The sequence below is a fragment of the Alosa sapidissima genome, chromosome 3 (assembly GCF_018492685.1).
Source record: "Alosa sapidissima isolate fAloSap1 chromosome 3, fAloSap1.pri, whole genome shotgun sequence".
In the NCBI taxonomy this organism is placed as follows: domain Eukaryota; kingdom Metazoa; phylum Chordata; class Actinopteri; order Clupeiformes; family Clupeidae; genus Alosa; species Alosa sapidissima.
Genome location: NC_055959.1, coordinates 26,769,515 through 26,786,168, shown reverse-complemented (window position 1 = coordinate 26,786,168; position 16,654 = coordinate 26,769,515). Strand labels below are relative to the sequence as shown.

Sequence of the window (16,654 nt, the reverse complement as noted above, 5' to 3'; positions counted from 1 at the left end):
CTATTATGATATAGGCTACATTGGGTAATTTAGGCTAATTAGCCTACCCCACAAAAATATTTCCAGAACCATTTCAAAACCATGGAGTTGCATGTTCTTTGGGGAAAGATGGCCTTAGATTGATTTGTGTCCAACTTAAAAAAAAGTGGACCCTTGAAAATAAAACACTGTCACGCTAGATTTTAGATTGGCCTGCTTGTTATTTTCTGTTTCTGGTCGAGATTCGCAATCTCACCTCCTTTATTTCGGGGTCTGTGGTCTTGGAGAGTAGTTGACAAACCGCGCTCGTAAGACGTCGCTCCCCATCGCAAAGATCATTGATGAAGCGTGAGGAACCGTGACCCCGGTGCATTTGTATGGCAAGAAAGAGAGGGTGGTACAGGTCTACCGAAAGGCTTCGAGCAGCCAAATGGAGCGTGGCTGCATCCAGACCGCGATGGCTATGGGTCTGACATCGAAAAAGGCATCTTCTCGAAACGTTGGCGTGGAACGCAAGAACCTCATCACCGTTTGCAGGTAGTCCAAGTCTGTGTTCGGTGATGCAGCTCTTTCATTTGCTGTGTAGCTGCCGGGCTACGTCACCATGAAATGCACATTTTAAATCGTTGCTTATTCTGTGCTCTGAAATTGCACTATTTATCTGGTTTCGCTGTTTTCATTTTTAATGAGAAGAGATGACAGTAGCCTAGACGTTTCTTCTAGGAAATGCGGGAAGGCTGCGGTCGGCATCATACTGGTTTGACCGATGATGTTAACGTTGGGCCAGTCAGAAGGCTATGTAAACATTCAGTAGGCTAGGCTATATAATTGCACATTAAATAGGCTATACAACAGACTACGAACACTGCAGTGTTGACATGTCTTTTCATTTTCTGATTTTGGGTAGGCTATTTGGGATGTATCGACTGGGCAACTTTAATAGCCAAGGCTAGGGTATAATACATAGACATTAAGGCTATCTTCAGGTGCATCTCTCGTTTAGGATAATTGAATGACCTATTCGCCGCCTTTTGCATAGGCAATGCGGCACGGGCTAGATATTGTCCAACCAAAACTGCGAGGACATGCGTTGAGGCTACAAACATGATGGAAAATGTTGCAAATGACTGGGCAAAGCCCTTGGGCAGTAGCTGTGTGGTGCGGTGAACGTAGCCTAGGCTATATGGCCCAAAGACAGAGTAGGCTGGAACATCAAGACAAACCTTTCATTTTATTAAGAGAACTTTTCTAAGATATTTGCTCAATTAGCCTTCAGAAACGTATTTGCTGCAGCCACCCAGCTTGAGCGATTGCGCCATCACGCCCGTCCAGTGTCCTGTGATTCAAAATGCCTAGCTGAGCTCGCAGGTCCTGGGATCTTGCCAGTTCAGACACTGCAATCAGTCAACTGTGGCCACTGTTTGGGCAGGAGAAATAAGGGAAAGTTATGTCTGATTTTGTTGTTATCCAAATGTCCTACCGATGTTGAAACCATGTTGAAACTTCTGCAGTGCTGTATCCTGTTGTTATGGGGACTTTATTGATGATAACTCCAGTGCACAAGCAAAGCATCACATGACAATAACACTGGATTTTACGTTTTTTACATTTAGCCATTTTCCATCAAATTGATCCATATCCTATAATAGCTTCAGATTGAAGACAGTCAAATATTCTCAGACTCTCAGTTGACCCATGGTTGTTTGTAGCAGCTGTTTTCTTCTTGTTTAGGGATCACATGAAAAGCATAGAATCCTTTAAAGCACTATCTCCATTTGTAGTAGGCTATGTAGGCCTACTGTGAATGTATTACATCCTAGACAGGTGGTAGTGGGTGTGTGTGTGTTCTTCCTAACCTGCTCCGATAGGATAGCTTCGGCATTATCTGAGAGCCACTGCATTATTCTTGAGAGGAGTGTGAAGTCAGTGGTGTGATGTGGTTAAATCAGATATTTAGGAGTCAGGACAGAGCCATATAGTTCTGACCACACTCAGCCACCCAGGGGAGAACATAGCTCTGGGCGTGGCCCCTGGTGTATGAGCTCTGTCAATGGACAGAGGACCTGTCACTCAGACACGGGTCTGTCCAGACATAGCAAACCCATTGTCACATTGTTAGGAATGTCAGTGATGTCCTGAAGGACATGATTGTTCATAGGCAGAAGATGGACAGGTGTGACTTCAGCAGCAACAACACCACCCAACACCCTCACACACACACACACACATTTCATGTTTTTAAACATCCAAGGCCTCTCTTTGGAGTCTGAGGGAAAACTTTTAAATGTATGTCATAAGAATACAGCTGGAGTCTGCTTGAGACAGAATCAGCAATGTTTATTACACATACTGCACCATGGTCAGACCTCACCCTCTGAGGTGCTGCCACTTAAAAACACTGATCGGGTTAAACACAGTATCACATATAACATGCGTCAGATGAGAAAACAAAAGGAAAGAATTTCAAACATGGACTTAAGACCTCGACGAGGATTAGGACTGTAGACAAAGACCTTCTTGTTCAAAGTGAGCTAGATCTTTTAGATCTTTTTTCTATTTTCTTCTTTCCTTAATGCAGCTGTGCCAAGACCACCCTTAATTGACACAAACTCTAAATGACGAGACAAAAACACCAGACAAAATACTTCAAAATAAAAGTTCAAACTTCACTTGTTATTACTGCCCTGAAGAGGTCATACACCCTCCAGGTAACTACCAAATTATTTAATGGCAAGGACCAACACTTATTTAGTTGTTGGGGTGTTCAAGCAACATTTAACTACTTTAAGCTATAGAATGACGAGAGGTTTTCAACAAGAGGTTTTCCACAAGATGTCAAGGAATTGCATCGCTCCTTTCCCCTCACTGTCAGTTAGAATCCTCCGCTCCAAAATGGCACCCAGATCTGAGTAAGAGAAGACACCTCTTTCCTATCCCTTTTCAACTGGACATACTGTCCAACAGTATGGTCAGTGTAACAGACAGAGCAGATAGGCAGTGGAAACTGGACTTTTCCATATAGATCTTGAAATGTGAGTACACTGCCTTGTTGTCTCTTGAGCCTCCCACCATATCTGTGTCCTACTGGCAGACTGCCAGACAGATTAGGCTGATGGAACCTAATATGAGTGAACCCTCATGATCCAATAGCCTTCATACTCCCAGGAACTCTGGGTCTCCAGCCCAGTGGTGTGGCTGCTGCTCAGGGCTCTGAGCTGGGCTGAGTTGGGCTGGGCTGGTGTAGTTTGGTGGAGATGATTGCACACTAATGCACAATGATCTGTGAAGCAGGACGGCCTGTATCCAGGGATTCCAGCAAATTGACTGCTGAGTTGTGTGTGTGTGTGTGTGTGTGTGTCTGTGTGTCTGTGCGTTTGTGTGCGTGTGTGTGTGTGTGTGTGTGTGTGTGTGTTTAGTGTGCATGTGTGTGTGAATGCATTGAGGCTGACAGACTTTGACAGGGTGGAGATCTTCATTTCTCACACTAGGTTATGACTGACTGAAGTGGTTATTTTTACGAGGAAGCTATCTAATAGCAAACGTCCCCCTGCCCCTTCCCAGAACCAAACCAAAGAAATGAATCTAATACATGGAATAAATTAATCAAAATCCACATGTACTGTTAATGAAGCCTATATATGCTGTCATTTGTGAAGCTAACTCTACTTTGAACATACATTGTATTATTAAATCCAATCACAAATGTAACATTAGGGTGAAGTGGACATCAAAGTAAAAGATGAACAGGGAGACTATGGCATCGCCTTTAGATATTGTGGCGTATCCCCTTGGCATAGTAGGGATACCATAAATCACTTCATCATTGTTTTAGAAGGATGTTTGGGTCCCGTGTCATTTGGTATGAGTGTAGGGTAACAGGGTTTGTTCTCTCTCTTATCATGAGTGGGATCTATCTGAGTGGATTTACAGTAGGCCAGAGTGTAGCCGTGACCATTAAAAGTCAGATCTCAGAAACCAGAATTGCACCTGTAGGGAGATTTCTGTTTGTAAGTCCAACTTGAAATGTCCTTGTGTGTCTTCTCATTCTAGGCCAAGGGAAAGTCTTCCAGGGGTAATGTCCTCCAGATCTAAATGTATCCTGGTTTTCAGCTACAGACAGATCATTTGTTGTCCCCTGATGCCTGCTTTTATTGATCTTGTGTGTTTCCTTAAAAATGTTGCAAATTGGCTTGTGATTTTGGATCAAAAATTTTTTTGACCGCTTAATATAATAATTTCGTTCTATTCAATCACATCAGTTTAGGTCCATTTCTAATGGTTGGGAACCTTGAAATAAAGAGAATGGCTGTTATAGAGAAACCAATAGCCTATGGTGTTGCAACCTCCAAGTGATCACAGCAGACGCTGGCATGGAGAACCTGAGAAACATAAATGGGAAAGTTAGTTTTTCCTGGAGGGACGTATGTAACCCTGCCTTTTTCACACAACAGCTTATTTTCTTTTTTTTATATATAATTATTTTTTATTATTTTCATCAAGAAGTAATACTTGATTGATTATTAACTTAGCTTATTTTCAAATGGGTATTATTCTCTCAAAACAGAAGCCAGGTGAAGGTTTATAACTATTTATTAAGTTCAGTCAAGGAACAGTAGGAATATTTCTTAACATGGCGATGTATGGAGGAGCTTTGGTACATTGCTCATCTACAGCAACATCTTAAGGACTGTGGGTTCCAAGTGACACGCTCAAAGATAGCATGGTCAGTGAACAGTGGATTCTCTTTGAGTTCAATCTACAGCAGAAAGGGAGAACCCAGAGTGTGGCAGTACCTTCTTTTCATTCTTCATTTTTATCTTTTGCCTTTCTCTGCCTTTCATCGCCTGTTGTTTACCCTCTCTGTCCTTTGCTATGTCTGTCTCGCTTCACCATTACCACATAAAAACTTCTTTCATCCACTCTTAAGAGGCTGTCCTATTGTCCATTGTAAGTGAGGTATAAAAAGCTACTCAACCAGCACCCTTGTAAGCACTTACAGTGAAAAGAGCGAAATCAATGTGGCCAAACAGCCCAAATGTCATGCATTGTTGTATGCTTAGCAAGTTTAACCTCTGCTCTTTGTTTAGCATAGGTTAAGAATTATTATGGTAATAAGGCCAGTACAACAGCTTAGATCTGTGAATGAACATGGTTTAATGTTAGCTCACCAGTACATTACTCTCTAGTCTATACCACTAATGACTCACTGACTTAATCTTCATAATTTTTCAATTCTTTTTTTAGTCTTCTTTCAGAATCCCTCGCATCTCCCTTGCCATAAAACTTCCTGAAACAGCTTTCTCCTTCCATCACACTGTCTTTGAGCTCTAACTGATTTCTGAAATCTCTCTCACCCATTTCCCAAGCTCCTACCCTCATATACACATGCATTGTACCGCCTCATTTTAAACCTGCCTCCTATACACTTTCAGTCCAAGAAATTATATAGGCCTAGGTCTGCACAGGCCAAAGACAAAAGAAGCCTGTATCATTTGGGTGTGGACCTCAAGTATCAAGTGATGGGGTTATGTGTGCAGGCATCATACAACATTGCTATATAGAACATGGCAGGAACAGTGGGGTCCATGTTTATTCGGGGTGCAGATGCAGTTCTCATTGATTTGGGGAAGGGAGGGAGTCAGCCAGTTTACATAAAACAAAACACAGACTCATAGTAATTATTGTTGGAGTTTGTCTGACATCTTCTGAGTATGAATTTTCCCATGGAGACAACTGCACTTCAAAAGCTTTTACGGACAGATAGCTCCCTTTGTTGCCAAGGGGACCATCTGTCCTGTAGAGGGAAGCCCACCCACACGTCTCCCTGCCTCTCTGACAGACACCCACCAGCACAGAGCAGCAGGAGAGGCCGGGGCCCAAACGCCGAGCCCCACAGTCAGATGGTCCTGCACATCCTGCTGAGAGAAGGGGAGGAGGAGAGAGATGAGATGAAAGGAATGGAATGGAGAAAGAGGAGAGCACAGAAGAGAAAGAAAAAGAGAGAAGAATTAAGATGTGTCAGAAGCAAGGAGTGTAGACTGACCAAAAATAGATATGGAGAATCTCATAGGGTGTATATATATATATATATATATATATAATAAAGATTATTAACAAAACCCCACATGGAATCTACACACACAGACATCAACCCAGATGCCCACCAATTCACCCACACATATATATAAATCAAACTCGCACAACAGTGAGAGTGGTCTAACGACAGACTGTACAGAGTTGCATTTTAACACACAGTACCACTCAGCGCTGGCAGAGGACCAGAGTGGGCGAGTTGGGGGGCACAAAAGACGTTTGTTACATGGCTGCACATTTGTTTTTCAGTGACAAATCGTACCAAGAGCATCTTGCTGAGGCCGCTGGGCCTATTTGCATCTCAGGCATGCCAGCTATTCGACACCCGCCCTCTTGTCTCACCCCCATGAAATACATCAACAATTTCCTTTAAACATCTGATAATCCCTCATTTTCACCAGACTCCCCTGCAAAATTAATCTCCATTGTGTGACCACAACCAACTCAGAAGTCGGTCCCTCATATTAATCCAACCATGATTGAGACTCATGTAAAGAAAGCCACTCATATTATTTTAGGTCCACACAGATGACCAAACCTCATCCTTTGCTTATTCACCAGGCTAGACACTGTATTTCATTCTGTGTTACTGTAGTAGGACATTCATTTTAGATAAGCACTTCCAGATTGCAGATCAACATCAATGACTATGGCCGCATCCTCAAGACACACAATTGGTCATTTTGACACAGTGGACTGCCATTCTGTAGTATGACATACCCATCTATCAGTTGGGCCAGGATCTTAAAAGGCAGGATTGTCATGATGAGGGCATAACAACTAGGGACAACATGTTTCTTTGTGGTCTCATGAGAGCAGATAGATAGATAGATAGATAGATAGATAGATAGATAGATAGATAGATAGATAGATACTTTATTGATCCCCAGGGGAAATTCAAGAAAATTCAAGCATGAGGGCTGATTCTCAATGGGATCTCATCCTATCCAACAAGAAAAGCCCAAATACTTCATTTGAGTGTAGCCATTGTGGGACATACAGCCCACACCCAAACTCAATACTACAATCCTAGACTGCTGCTGTGATACTGTCCCAAGCTAAATGAATGATTCATGTGCTGACGAGTCAGTTCAAATGATCCATAATGATATCAGACAAAGAAAATGAGCAAAGCAAAGTAAGCATCTCAGAAAGCACTTTGCAACCCTATATAGCCTACAACCCTATCTTTCCTAGACACTAGGTGCACACATGCACTTTAAAACAAGGAATCATGACCAACAAAAAAAACAATGCTGAACTCCATCAAATGGCTGGAACTGGAAGCAAATTTGCAAAGAATACAAAGATACTAACCTGTTCTCTTTGTAAAATCCAGTAGAATCATAATTTGAAAAGAGAGAACAATCCTGGTCTTTGACAATTCAATCCTTGGGTAAGAAAGGGCAAAAAGAGAATCATGTTCATCTGAAGATGAAAGTAGACAATCCGTAGCGGCAGTTCCCACTGAAGGTGTCAAATCTTTGTTTCCCCTTGGCTTAATTTTTTTCATATTATTTAACCGTCACACCAGTATAGGTTACCCCCTGCACCCTCAACCATCCCCATCCCATTCCCACCCCACCCCACCACTATTGAGGTTCCCCCTTGGTGGTTAGAGGGTTTTCCGTTTGGGCAAGAATGCCTTTCGGAAAGATGTGGTCTTGGTTCCTCGGCTGAAGAAGGCACTTCCCATGGAGATCTTGGTCTTGCCGCTGGTGATGGTGGAGGTGCCCAGCGACGTGGTGCTCTTCCCCCGGCTGATGGACGAGCTGCCCATCTGGATCTTGGTCTTGTCCCGTTTGATAGAGGTGGTACCCAGGTTGAGGGCCGTCCGGCCCTCAGTAATGCTGGTGTTCCCCATGGAACTTCAGGCTGTTAGGGGCCCCCGAGCCAGCCTGGAAGATCAAGTTTTGTTTTTCCTATTTTTTTTCTTCTCTTTTACCGTTCTTTTTTTTTTTTTTTTGGGAAGGGGAGTCGGGGGAATTCCAGGGCAGGGGAACTTCAGCGAATGTTGCGGCTCATCGCATGCCCGAGTGGCAGCAGCACACCCGCGCAGTGTGCCTTCTTCTGGGTGTGATGAAGAAAGAAAGAAAGAGAGAGAGAGAGAGGGGGAGAGCAGATGCAAGTGTCCGCACTAGGACCAGAATGCTAAACGTTGACAGCGCAGCCCACCGGCAGCATAATGCTCTTGTTGAGCAGTCGGACGTGGGATCGGCTAGGCCACATACCACCTCTGAGCACCCTGAATGGACAGAGGCTGCCGTAGGAGGCCGCGGCCTGAAGCTGGGGGCCGATGGGACAGTGGACCTCATTGTCCCCAATGCTGGGATGCCACCGAAGAACACAGTGAGGGCCACATTGTTGTACAGTGGACAATCGGTGGTGACATCACTAGATCCTGTAGCATTGTACCCTGCAGAACTGCTCTCTGCTGGGGAAGAGGCAGTCTTTGGAGCTATACTGTACTCATCTATAGAACAAAGTGACTAAAGGATTATATATTTGTCCTCAGTTCAGAGCTCAAAGTCTTACATCGTCTAGTGGAGCATCTTACTAGTATCATCAGTTGCCATACGATGGACCAATCTGGAAGAGCATACACACAGGCAGCAATGTGTGGTGTTTGGTGCTTCCATGACACATTTGTTTCATGATGTCATGTTTAATCATTGTTTCAAAACATTTCTTTAAATCTATTTCAATTTAACTTCTCTCACCATCAATCTCTATACAGAATAATTTCTAAGGAGTTTCCTTCTTATACATGAAATGTAACAATGGTGCTTTTCAATGTTTTCCCTCTACTATTTCATAGCCAAGTTAAGTCAATCAAAAAATGCAAAATAAGTTTACTTAAATCTGCAATTGGTGTATCCTTGTAATGTACTAACAATCTTTAAGTGGTGGGTTCGTTTTAACAGCCGTTTTGCCCTTGACATGTAAATATGTTAATTGATGCATGACTTACAACTTAACTTTGACAATATGCGAATGAGGCACAAGAAAACCTACTGAAACCACTGAATTCAAGGGTACTTGAGTATAGCACTGAGTACCAACCAGTTTTACATCCTACTCAACACTGACACTCTCTTGTTGTGAGAGAGTTAACGTCAGCTGTTGTAAAACCAGCTGCTTCATTCACGCCCTCACCCAGCACACACTAACAGCCTGTCCCATTCCATACACATTACATCGCCTTCACATTAGGATATTATTCAAAGGGAGGTTCCTAAACATCATGCGTTCCTCAGACGATTTCTCTCTTTGATAGGAGATTGGTCTGTCATAATCCTACATGTCGCAACAGGATAACATGCTTGTCATATTTGACGTTTTCTGCAAGGTCTTGGTTAAGTTGGTTAGCTTGGTTTAGCATTTAGCTCATCGTACATACCAATTGTGTGATGTAGAGTTCAACTGAAATGATGAAAGTATCTACATCCTCCAGTCTAAGTATTTGTGTGTGTGTGTGTGTGTGTTTGTGTGAGTGAGTGCTTGTGTGCATGTCTGAAGCAGTCACAGGTTAAAATTCCAATAAATGTTCCATTGAGACTCCCTGCCCCTTTTTACCGAGGTTTTGACCACAGTCACCGACTTCTCTCCCTTGGATATGGTGGCCTTGCTAAGGGAGCTCGTGGTGTCACCGTGGCTGAGCGTGGTCGTGCCCACAGCCAGCCCCGTCTCCCCCCTGCTAACCTTGGTCTTGCTCCTGGAGACGGACGTCGTTCCCCAAGAGATGGTCTTCCTGGTTTTCAATATGGAGGTCTTGCCTCGAGTGAACGAGGTCTTCCTCATCAAGAGAGATGCCTTCCCCTTGGGAGTGTCCGGCTCCTGTTCGTCAGTCGGTGTTTTCATTGCCCCTTGTCGTCCTGTTTGCCCTTATGTCTGTGTCTGCGTTTCCTTTTTTGTAAAATTCTAAGTGGTCCTTCGCTTTGGCATTAGTGCCTTTCGGAAGGACGTGGTGGTTGTGCCTCTGCTGAAGCTTGCTCTGCCCATCGAGATGGTGGTCTTGTCCCGTTTGATGGTGGACTCACCCATAGAGGTGGTGGTGACGCCACGCGATATGGATGAGCCGCCCATGGAGACGGTGGTCTTGCCCCTGGCTATAGACGTGCGGCCCACCGACAGGGCCGTCTTCCCCTCAGTGATGCTTGTATTGCCCATGGAGGACAGCCTGAGAGGAAGTGGAGGAAGTAGAAAGCCACTTTCGCCCACGAGGGGGAAAAAAAAAGCAAATTCTGCTGTCCCAGCGGATTCCTTTTCGGCTATCGAGGAGGAGGCTCGTGGCTCGGCATGCCGCGCCTGTCGCGTGCCTCCTGCTCCGTGCCGAGGTCAGGTCACAGTGCTAGGTGGGGAGGTGACTGACGAAACGCTTCTAAGCAGTGGGAACAGCCCTAAATAGATCAGGCCACCACACGTAGAAAGGGGTGGGTTGAAAGTGTGAGTGTGGTGCGTGTGTGTGTGTGTGTGATGGACAGAAAAGGGAGAGAGAGAGAGATTCTGTCATTCTCTGATCATGGCAGTGTTCTTTTAAAAGCAAGACCAGGGGACTTGGAACCCAGCAACTCAGACAAAGGTCTCCACGCCGACAGTGTCATCAGCCCATTGGTTGGGGCACAAGGGCACTGATTGTTGCTGCAGCCCTGGTAATTCTGCCAGGGGGCATTGTGAAGGGAGCATTGTGCTGCACACAAGACAATTGGGGATGACCTCAGCCACGCTTGGTGGCATCGCTCCCAAAAATGCCTGTTCTGTGGTGGGTGAGGCCTGAACTGCTGCAAAAGCCACCAAGTTCTCCTTAGGCTCCAGTGATGAAACAGCCCTCACCTCTAGCTTTCACTGTACACAGGCTCTCTTTCACCCACCAACACATCCATGTCCACCTAGTTTTTGTCCTTTTGGTTAGCTCGTACTGACCTTTGGCCTACTATGTATATAGGTCTCTGGCTTTGGTCCATCTGCCTCACACTCTGTCGCTCTCTCGTTCTCTCACACTCATCTACAGGTTTTCAGTGAAGACGCTCCTTGAGAAGTACACGGCGGAGCCCATCGATGACTCGTGCGAAGAGTTTGTCAACTTTGCTGCGATCTTGGAGCACATCCTCAGCCACCGATTCAAAGGTAATGTAGCAGGTAATGACACTGCTGTTTGCACCAACACAAACAAACCCACTTTTATTTACCAGACAACTTAGACATTTCTCATGGTGTCCTGCAGAATATGATTTTCAAACCTGGTGTCAATAACTATGGAAAGAAATGTATCAGAGGACTAGCTCAAAGGAGCGCACAGATATGCTGTGCAGTGTGTTTGCATAAAGGAGCATGTGATTACTGGCTCGTCGGCAGATGTACTCCATTGCATTTGTCCCTGGAGCAGGTCCAGGCAGCTGGTTCAGTTCTGATGGCCAGCGGAGTTTTTGGGACTACATCCGGCTGGCGTGCAGTAAGGTGCAGAACAACTGCATCAGCAGCATCGAGAACATCGAGAACATCAGCACTTCACGAGCTAAGGCAAGCAAGCAGATCGTGTGTGTGTTTGTTTGTGTGTGTGTGTGTGTGTGTGTGTGTGTGTACAATTGCTATACTATTTTGGGACTCCTATTTATATTGTAAAGGCTGCTATCCAGAGGTATAATAATATGACAGGACTGCACAATTTTCCAAATCGCAGTCATAATCACAATAAGAACCAACGCAATTACCTAATTGCAAAAGTTACAAATAATCGTGCATAGTGAATTTTGCCACATTTCTGACTTTTATAATCATTTCATTTCATTTCAATCATTTCAATTCACTGACATTCAAAAATCATATCGCAAATCGCAATTGCAATATCTGTCAGAAAAATCACAATGACATATTTTCCCCAAATCGTGCAGCCCTAATACTATACTGTAAATGTGGAGGTAACAGTCAGCAAATGAACAGATAGTCAGACAGTGCCTGGAAATCCCAGGTCCGCATACATGGCCTTTCCATCTCTTACTGTCACTGTGGGCAACAGGGTCGAGCGTGGATACGTGTTGCTCTGATGGAGAAGCGTCTTGCTGAGTACGTGGCCACAGCTCTCAGAGACAACCGCACTACCAGGTGAAGACTACCAATGCTCATAACTGCATGACCTGTGTTGGTTAATTAATTACATCCATTGAGTTTTACTTCTGCCAGAAATATACATAGCCAAAATACAACATATTAAAATATAGGAGACATTTTCAGGGTTGCTCTTTTCTTTCTCTTCTAACCTTGTCCCCTGGCTGTAACACACACGCGTGATGTAGGCGGTTTTATGAGGACAGTGCCATCATGTTGAGGGAGGAGGCCACTGTTCTTACTGGAATGCTCATCGGACTCAGTGCAATCGACTTCAGGTGAGCTCACAAGAAGCCAATACGCCACACTTATCAGAAGATCTTAAAATGTATTTCTTTTTATCCATCAATCAGGCAATCAATCAATCTTTTTCCTTCATTTGCCCTAATGTTGTTGTTCAGTTTCTGCCTGAAGGGGGAGGTGTTGGATGGCAAGACTCCCGCTGTCATAGACTACACACCTTACCTGAAGTTTACTCAGAGGTCAGTACACCACTACTGTAACATCCAACTCTCCAAGTACCACCATTTCCTCCATTCTGAACCATTCAACATGACATCCGTTTGAAAAGCATTGGAGTATTTTGTGTCAAAAATAACATGCAGCTTACTATGCCTGAGTCTACGCTGTAGCATATTAATGTATGTATTTTAATGTATTTTCCATTCTAGAGTGGATAAGAAGTCTATTTTTCACTCCTCTGTTTGCACGTGTGAGATACTGTGTGAGAAGAGACTATTACGACAAAGCTACTATGACGACTGTCTGTCTCCATGCATGACATGCGATGTCTTCTGTCCTACAGTTAAGGGTTGAATAAAAAACAATTCCATGACAACAAGAGCCAGATCTTAATCCATCAACTGTGAGGAGGCTCACACATTTACACGGCAGTCATGCATGTCCATGTAAACTATTGGGTGTATTACCTTTCCTTATTAAGCGTTTACTTACTTTGCTACTGGCTAGTCTATTGGCAGTTAGGAAATGCTGTTACCAGGAATCATTAACAATGAAGTAGGCTCCTCTGAACAGTTGGGTCCTTTGGTTGTATATTAATCATTTTCAGTAAGACCTTCCAAAATGATTAATAGACATAGAACTCCACAATATTATGTACCCGCTGAAATCCCAATGCTTCCCTGTGCCTATGCTTGACATGCAAGACATATACAGTATGCATTCATTGAATTGACACGGTACAAGTACAGGGATTCAAGGAAGATCATACAGACCCCCACCAGCTTATAAGTCCTCGTTCCTTTACATCTATGAGAATCTAATGCTGATTTCATGCATGACCTTTGCTTTTGATCCAATGGTGACCCCCGTCAGCTATGACTACCTAAGCGACGAGGAGGACCGGCGCAGCGTGGACAGCAGCGCCAGTGAGGAGAGTGTCTCCGAGCACCCCTACATCCCACTGGTCACCGACGAAGAGAGCTGGAGCAACAAGTGCCGCAAGATGGAGCAGCGCTTCAAGATCGTGTATGCACAGAAGGTAGGCTGGAAGCCATGCACTAAAACAGCCAATACCTTGCTTCTCTGTATTCAAGTCTGAATGTGTGCTCTGGCTGAGTTGTTGTTTGCCACTGAGGTGAACCTCATACAAGTCCTGGTTTACCAACGTACCCCAAAATGGCTACAGAACAGGATCATTCAGAGATGATCAGAAGGCTCCTGTGGTTTTCTCCAACTTATTCTCATAGTATGGTTATGTTTGTACTGGAGCTTGAATGGTGTCTGTCTTGTGTGTCTGTCTTTCATGTTGCTCATCTCATTCATTTTGTCTCTAGCTGAGGCCTCTCCTCTCCTCCTCTGGTGTGTGTGTGTGTGTGTGTGTGTGTGTGTGGTCCAGGGTTACCTGGAGGAGCTGGTGCGTCTGCGTGAGTCCCAGCTGAAGAATGTGGAGACGGAGAACAAGAAGCTAAGCTCCCGACTGCACGAGCTGGAGACACAGAGCCAGCAGGAGAAGAAGGAGCTGGAGTCCATTATACTGGAGCTCCAGGCACAGCTGTGAGGATACATGCACACACCACACAAACACACACACATACTGTACACACACCACACAAACACACACACATACTGTACACACACGACACATGCACACAGTCCACTATGTAGTGAAGAAGTTGAACATGTGCTGTACATTGGTATTTTATTTTCAGACTTCACATGGATGACTTGGTGGAAACTCTTGTAAACACACGCAGTGATAAATACACATTTACATAAGTCGTCAGTCAAATCCTCACCATCTATCAGTAATACTCATAGTTGCATTCATAGTCATCATGGAAGGTGGCAGTTGGCATGAGCACAGGGAGACAGAAAGAGAGAGTGAGAGGGAGAGAGAAGTCTACATTTCCTGTCTTTGTCTCCTTTGTGCAGTTCTGCCCTTATTCCCTGTGACTCCTCCCATTTGGCCAAAAACCTTTCCATCCCCCTAGTCAACCAATGGCCTTCCGTTCGAGCCTCTGACAACCAGAAAGACGTCAAGCTGTTTCGTCGGTAAGGAATTTTCATTATGTTTTTAATGGGTTCTTCTTCTAAATGTCAACTTTTGCATGAAACCCTTTTAGACCATATCCAAACACCTGTGCTTTATAAAGCCAGGACAACCCAGGGAGTTACAGTGTGCTGAACTATGTGAAGTTCTCTATTTGCTACCTAATGTTTCTGGAAAAGCAGGATGTACTGAACATCAACATAAATTAAAGATGTGGGTTTACAGTATCTCTCTCTCTCTCTCTCTCTCTCTCTCTCTCTCTCTCTCTCTCTCTCTCTCTCTCTCTCTCTCTCTCTCTCTCTCTCTCTCTCTCTCTCTCTCTCTCTCTCTCTCTCTCTCTCTCTCTCTCTCTCTCTCTCTCTCTCTCTCTCTCTCTCTCTCTCTCTCTCTCTCCTCAGGAGGAGTTTGGACAGTTTGGATCACCTCTCGGCTGAGGTGAGCCTAAACTCTGATTCCCAGAAGACAGATGGCAAACAAAATGGAGATGCTGGCTGGTGTACAACGGGTAAACTGCTCTCTCTCTCTCACACACACACACACAGAGTTTTGTTGCTTTCCCTCTTTATCACATATACCCAGAACAACAGCTTCTCAAAGTCATGCTCACACCCACATTAGCAAGCATCCGTCATGTGCAAAGATTTACACTGTGGCATTTTACATACATATGGAGACCTGCCTCTTCTATAATACACCAATTGTACCAGTTGTGTGGGTGTCGTCATGCATGCGGGCTGCGATGTGGGAGAGAAAAACAATAACCCTTGTATTCTTCGCACTCTTCTCCTCTCTACTCTCCTCTCTGATAATATTCTTTCTTCCTGACTATTTTCCTCCCGTATTATCCCTTTTGCTCTCATCTGTAGGGAAAGATTACACGCCCTCCATGCTGGGCCTGTGTGGCTCCCTGGCCTCTTTGCCCAGCTGTAAGTCCTTGGCCAGCCTGAAGTCCAGCGAGTGCTTGGTGAACATCAGCAAGGAGCCAACGCCTGCCGTCTCCCCCAGCTAGAGTGTCCTCTGACTGGGCATGAGTGGATTTGCCCTCCCCTCTCCCCCTTCCACTCCTTTCCCTTCCCACCTCTCTTGAAGTTCTGCCAGTCTCTCTCATCTGCACCACCACCACCACCACCACCTCCTGGTCCTATAAGCTACCAGACTCTGCCCATCCCCTCTCCCCTCTCTGATAACTTCCCAACCACCCCTCAGTTCCTCAGTTCAGACAAAAAGTGAATCACACTTTCACACATAAAAAAGATGCTTGTACATTATTGTTTCTCTTCAGGGTTTCTGACTGTTTGTTCTGTCAAATTAAAAAATAAATGTTGGATTGAAAGGAATAAGGGTATTTACACTGTTTATTTGGTCCCTACTTCTTGTCTCAGCTTAATGCAATGAGACCAACTGCTAATTACTTTACATTGACCGATGAATAAATAAAAACAGCATGAGAGAAGCACACCACCCAGAAACAACTTAATCAGGCCTTTAAACTCTTCTAATTTGTAACGTCTAACTCTTCTAATAAACATTGTGTTGGGGTTTTACTGTTCACACTGGGTTTATTTTATAGTAGAATTATGTCATTCTACAGTACCAAATATCTGCCACTATTTAATTTGTTTACGGATGGCCACTGGGTTGGTGTAGCCTCCTGACAATGTTATTCAGCCCATACAGTGCAAGTTGTCTGACCTCTTGTGGACAAGTTTTGTCTCTGCAATCTTCATGGAGTTCTCAAGAAAAACAAGTAAACCTATACAATACAGTTTATGTGTTGAGTCTTTACAGACTATGGACAAAGCTGTCATTCTAGTTGTATGTTTATGATGGGCTATATTAAGCCTGGGTTGGATATTTGTGTATATCTATTAGGTGTGTTAGGCCTGGATCTGTATAAAATGTGGATCATATTCAAAAATGCTCTTCAACACTTGCATTTTAACCTTTACATAAATCAGAAATGTT

At 44.3% G+C, this 16,654-nt stretch overlaps 2 protein-coding genes across 10 annotated transcripts; one reads left to right on the top strand and one right to left on the bottom strand.

Annotated features, from left to right (window-relative positions):
- The first annotated feature begins 37 nt into the window (after nt 1–37).
- On the top strand, nt 38–16,026 carry rundc3aa (RUN domain containing 3Aa). 2 transcript variants are annotated; one of them, XM_042084886.1, is made up of 11 exons: nt 38–516; nt 11,084–11,211; nt 11,459–11,592; nt 12,089–12,174; nt 12,366–12,455; nt 12,579–12,659; nt 13,513–13,678; nt 14,036–14,193; nt 14,572–14,691; nt 15,088–15,194; nt 15,556–16,026. In XM_042084886.1, the coding sequence occupies exons 1-11, from the start codon at nt 410–412 to the stop codon at nt 15,696–15,698; spliced, it is 1,320 nt and encodes a 439-aa protein (XP_041940820.1). In that variant the 5' UTR covers nt 38–409; the 3' UTR covers nt 15,699–16,026. The 2 variants fall into 2 exon arrangements, with proteins under 2 accessions (XP_041940820.1, XP_041940821.1); XM_042084887.1 differs by having other exon boundaries at nt 39–516; nt 11,084–11,199.
- Nucleotides 2,296–9,979, bottom strand: zwi (zwilling). 8 transcript variants are annotated; one of them, XR_006030588.1, is made up of 4 exons: nt 9,649–9,979; nt 7,390–7,463; nt 5,827–5,894; nt 2,296–4,358 (listed from the first exon to the last, which is right to left on the bottom strand). XR_006030588.1 is itself a non-coding variant. In XM_042084909.1 (3 exons), exons 1-3 carry the CDS (start codon nt 9,931–9,933, stop codon nt 4,289–4,291), a joined length of 426 nt encoding a protein of 141 aa, XP_041940843.1. In that variant the 5' UTR covers nt 9,934–9,979; the 3' UTR covers nt 2,296–4,288. The 8 variants fall into 8 exon arrangements, 3 of the variants coding, with proteins under 3 accessions (XP_041940843.1, XP_041940841.1, XP_041940842.1); XR_006030590.1 differs by having other exon boundaries at nt 5,827–5,897; nt 9,775–9,979; XR_006030589.1 differs by having other exon boundaries at nt 9,775–9,979.
- Nucleotides 16,027–16,654: the final 628 nt, after the last annotated feature.

What these genes read in the sequence shown, in the direction of transcription:
- zwi (XM_042084907.1), bottom strand. Translation starts at nt 9,933, where the DNA reads ATGAAAACACCGACTGACGAACAGGAGCCGGACACTCCCAAGGGGAAG. An exon ending in TGACTGTGGTCAAAACCTCG is followed by an intron (nt 5,898 to 9,648) that starts GTAAAAAGGGGC and finishes CCCTTCTCTCAG; the next exon opens with CAGGATGTGCAGGACCATCT.
- rundc3aa (XM_042084886.1), top strand. Translation starts at nt 410, where the DNA reads ATGGAGCGTGGCTGCATCCAGACCGCGATGGCTATGGGTCTGACATCG. An exon ending in AACCTCATCACCGTTTGCAG is followed by an intron (nt 517 to 11,083) that starts GTAGTCCAAGTC and finishes ACTCATCTACAG; the next exon opens with GTTTTCAGTGAAGACGCTCC. An exon ending in CTCAGTGCAATCGACTTCAG is followed by an intron (nt 12,456 to 12,578) that starts GTGAGCTCACAA and finishes GTTGTTGTTCAG; the next exon opens with TTTCTGCCTGAAGGGGGAGG.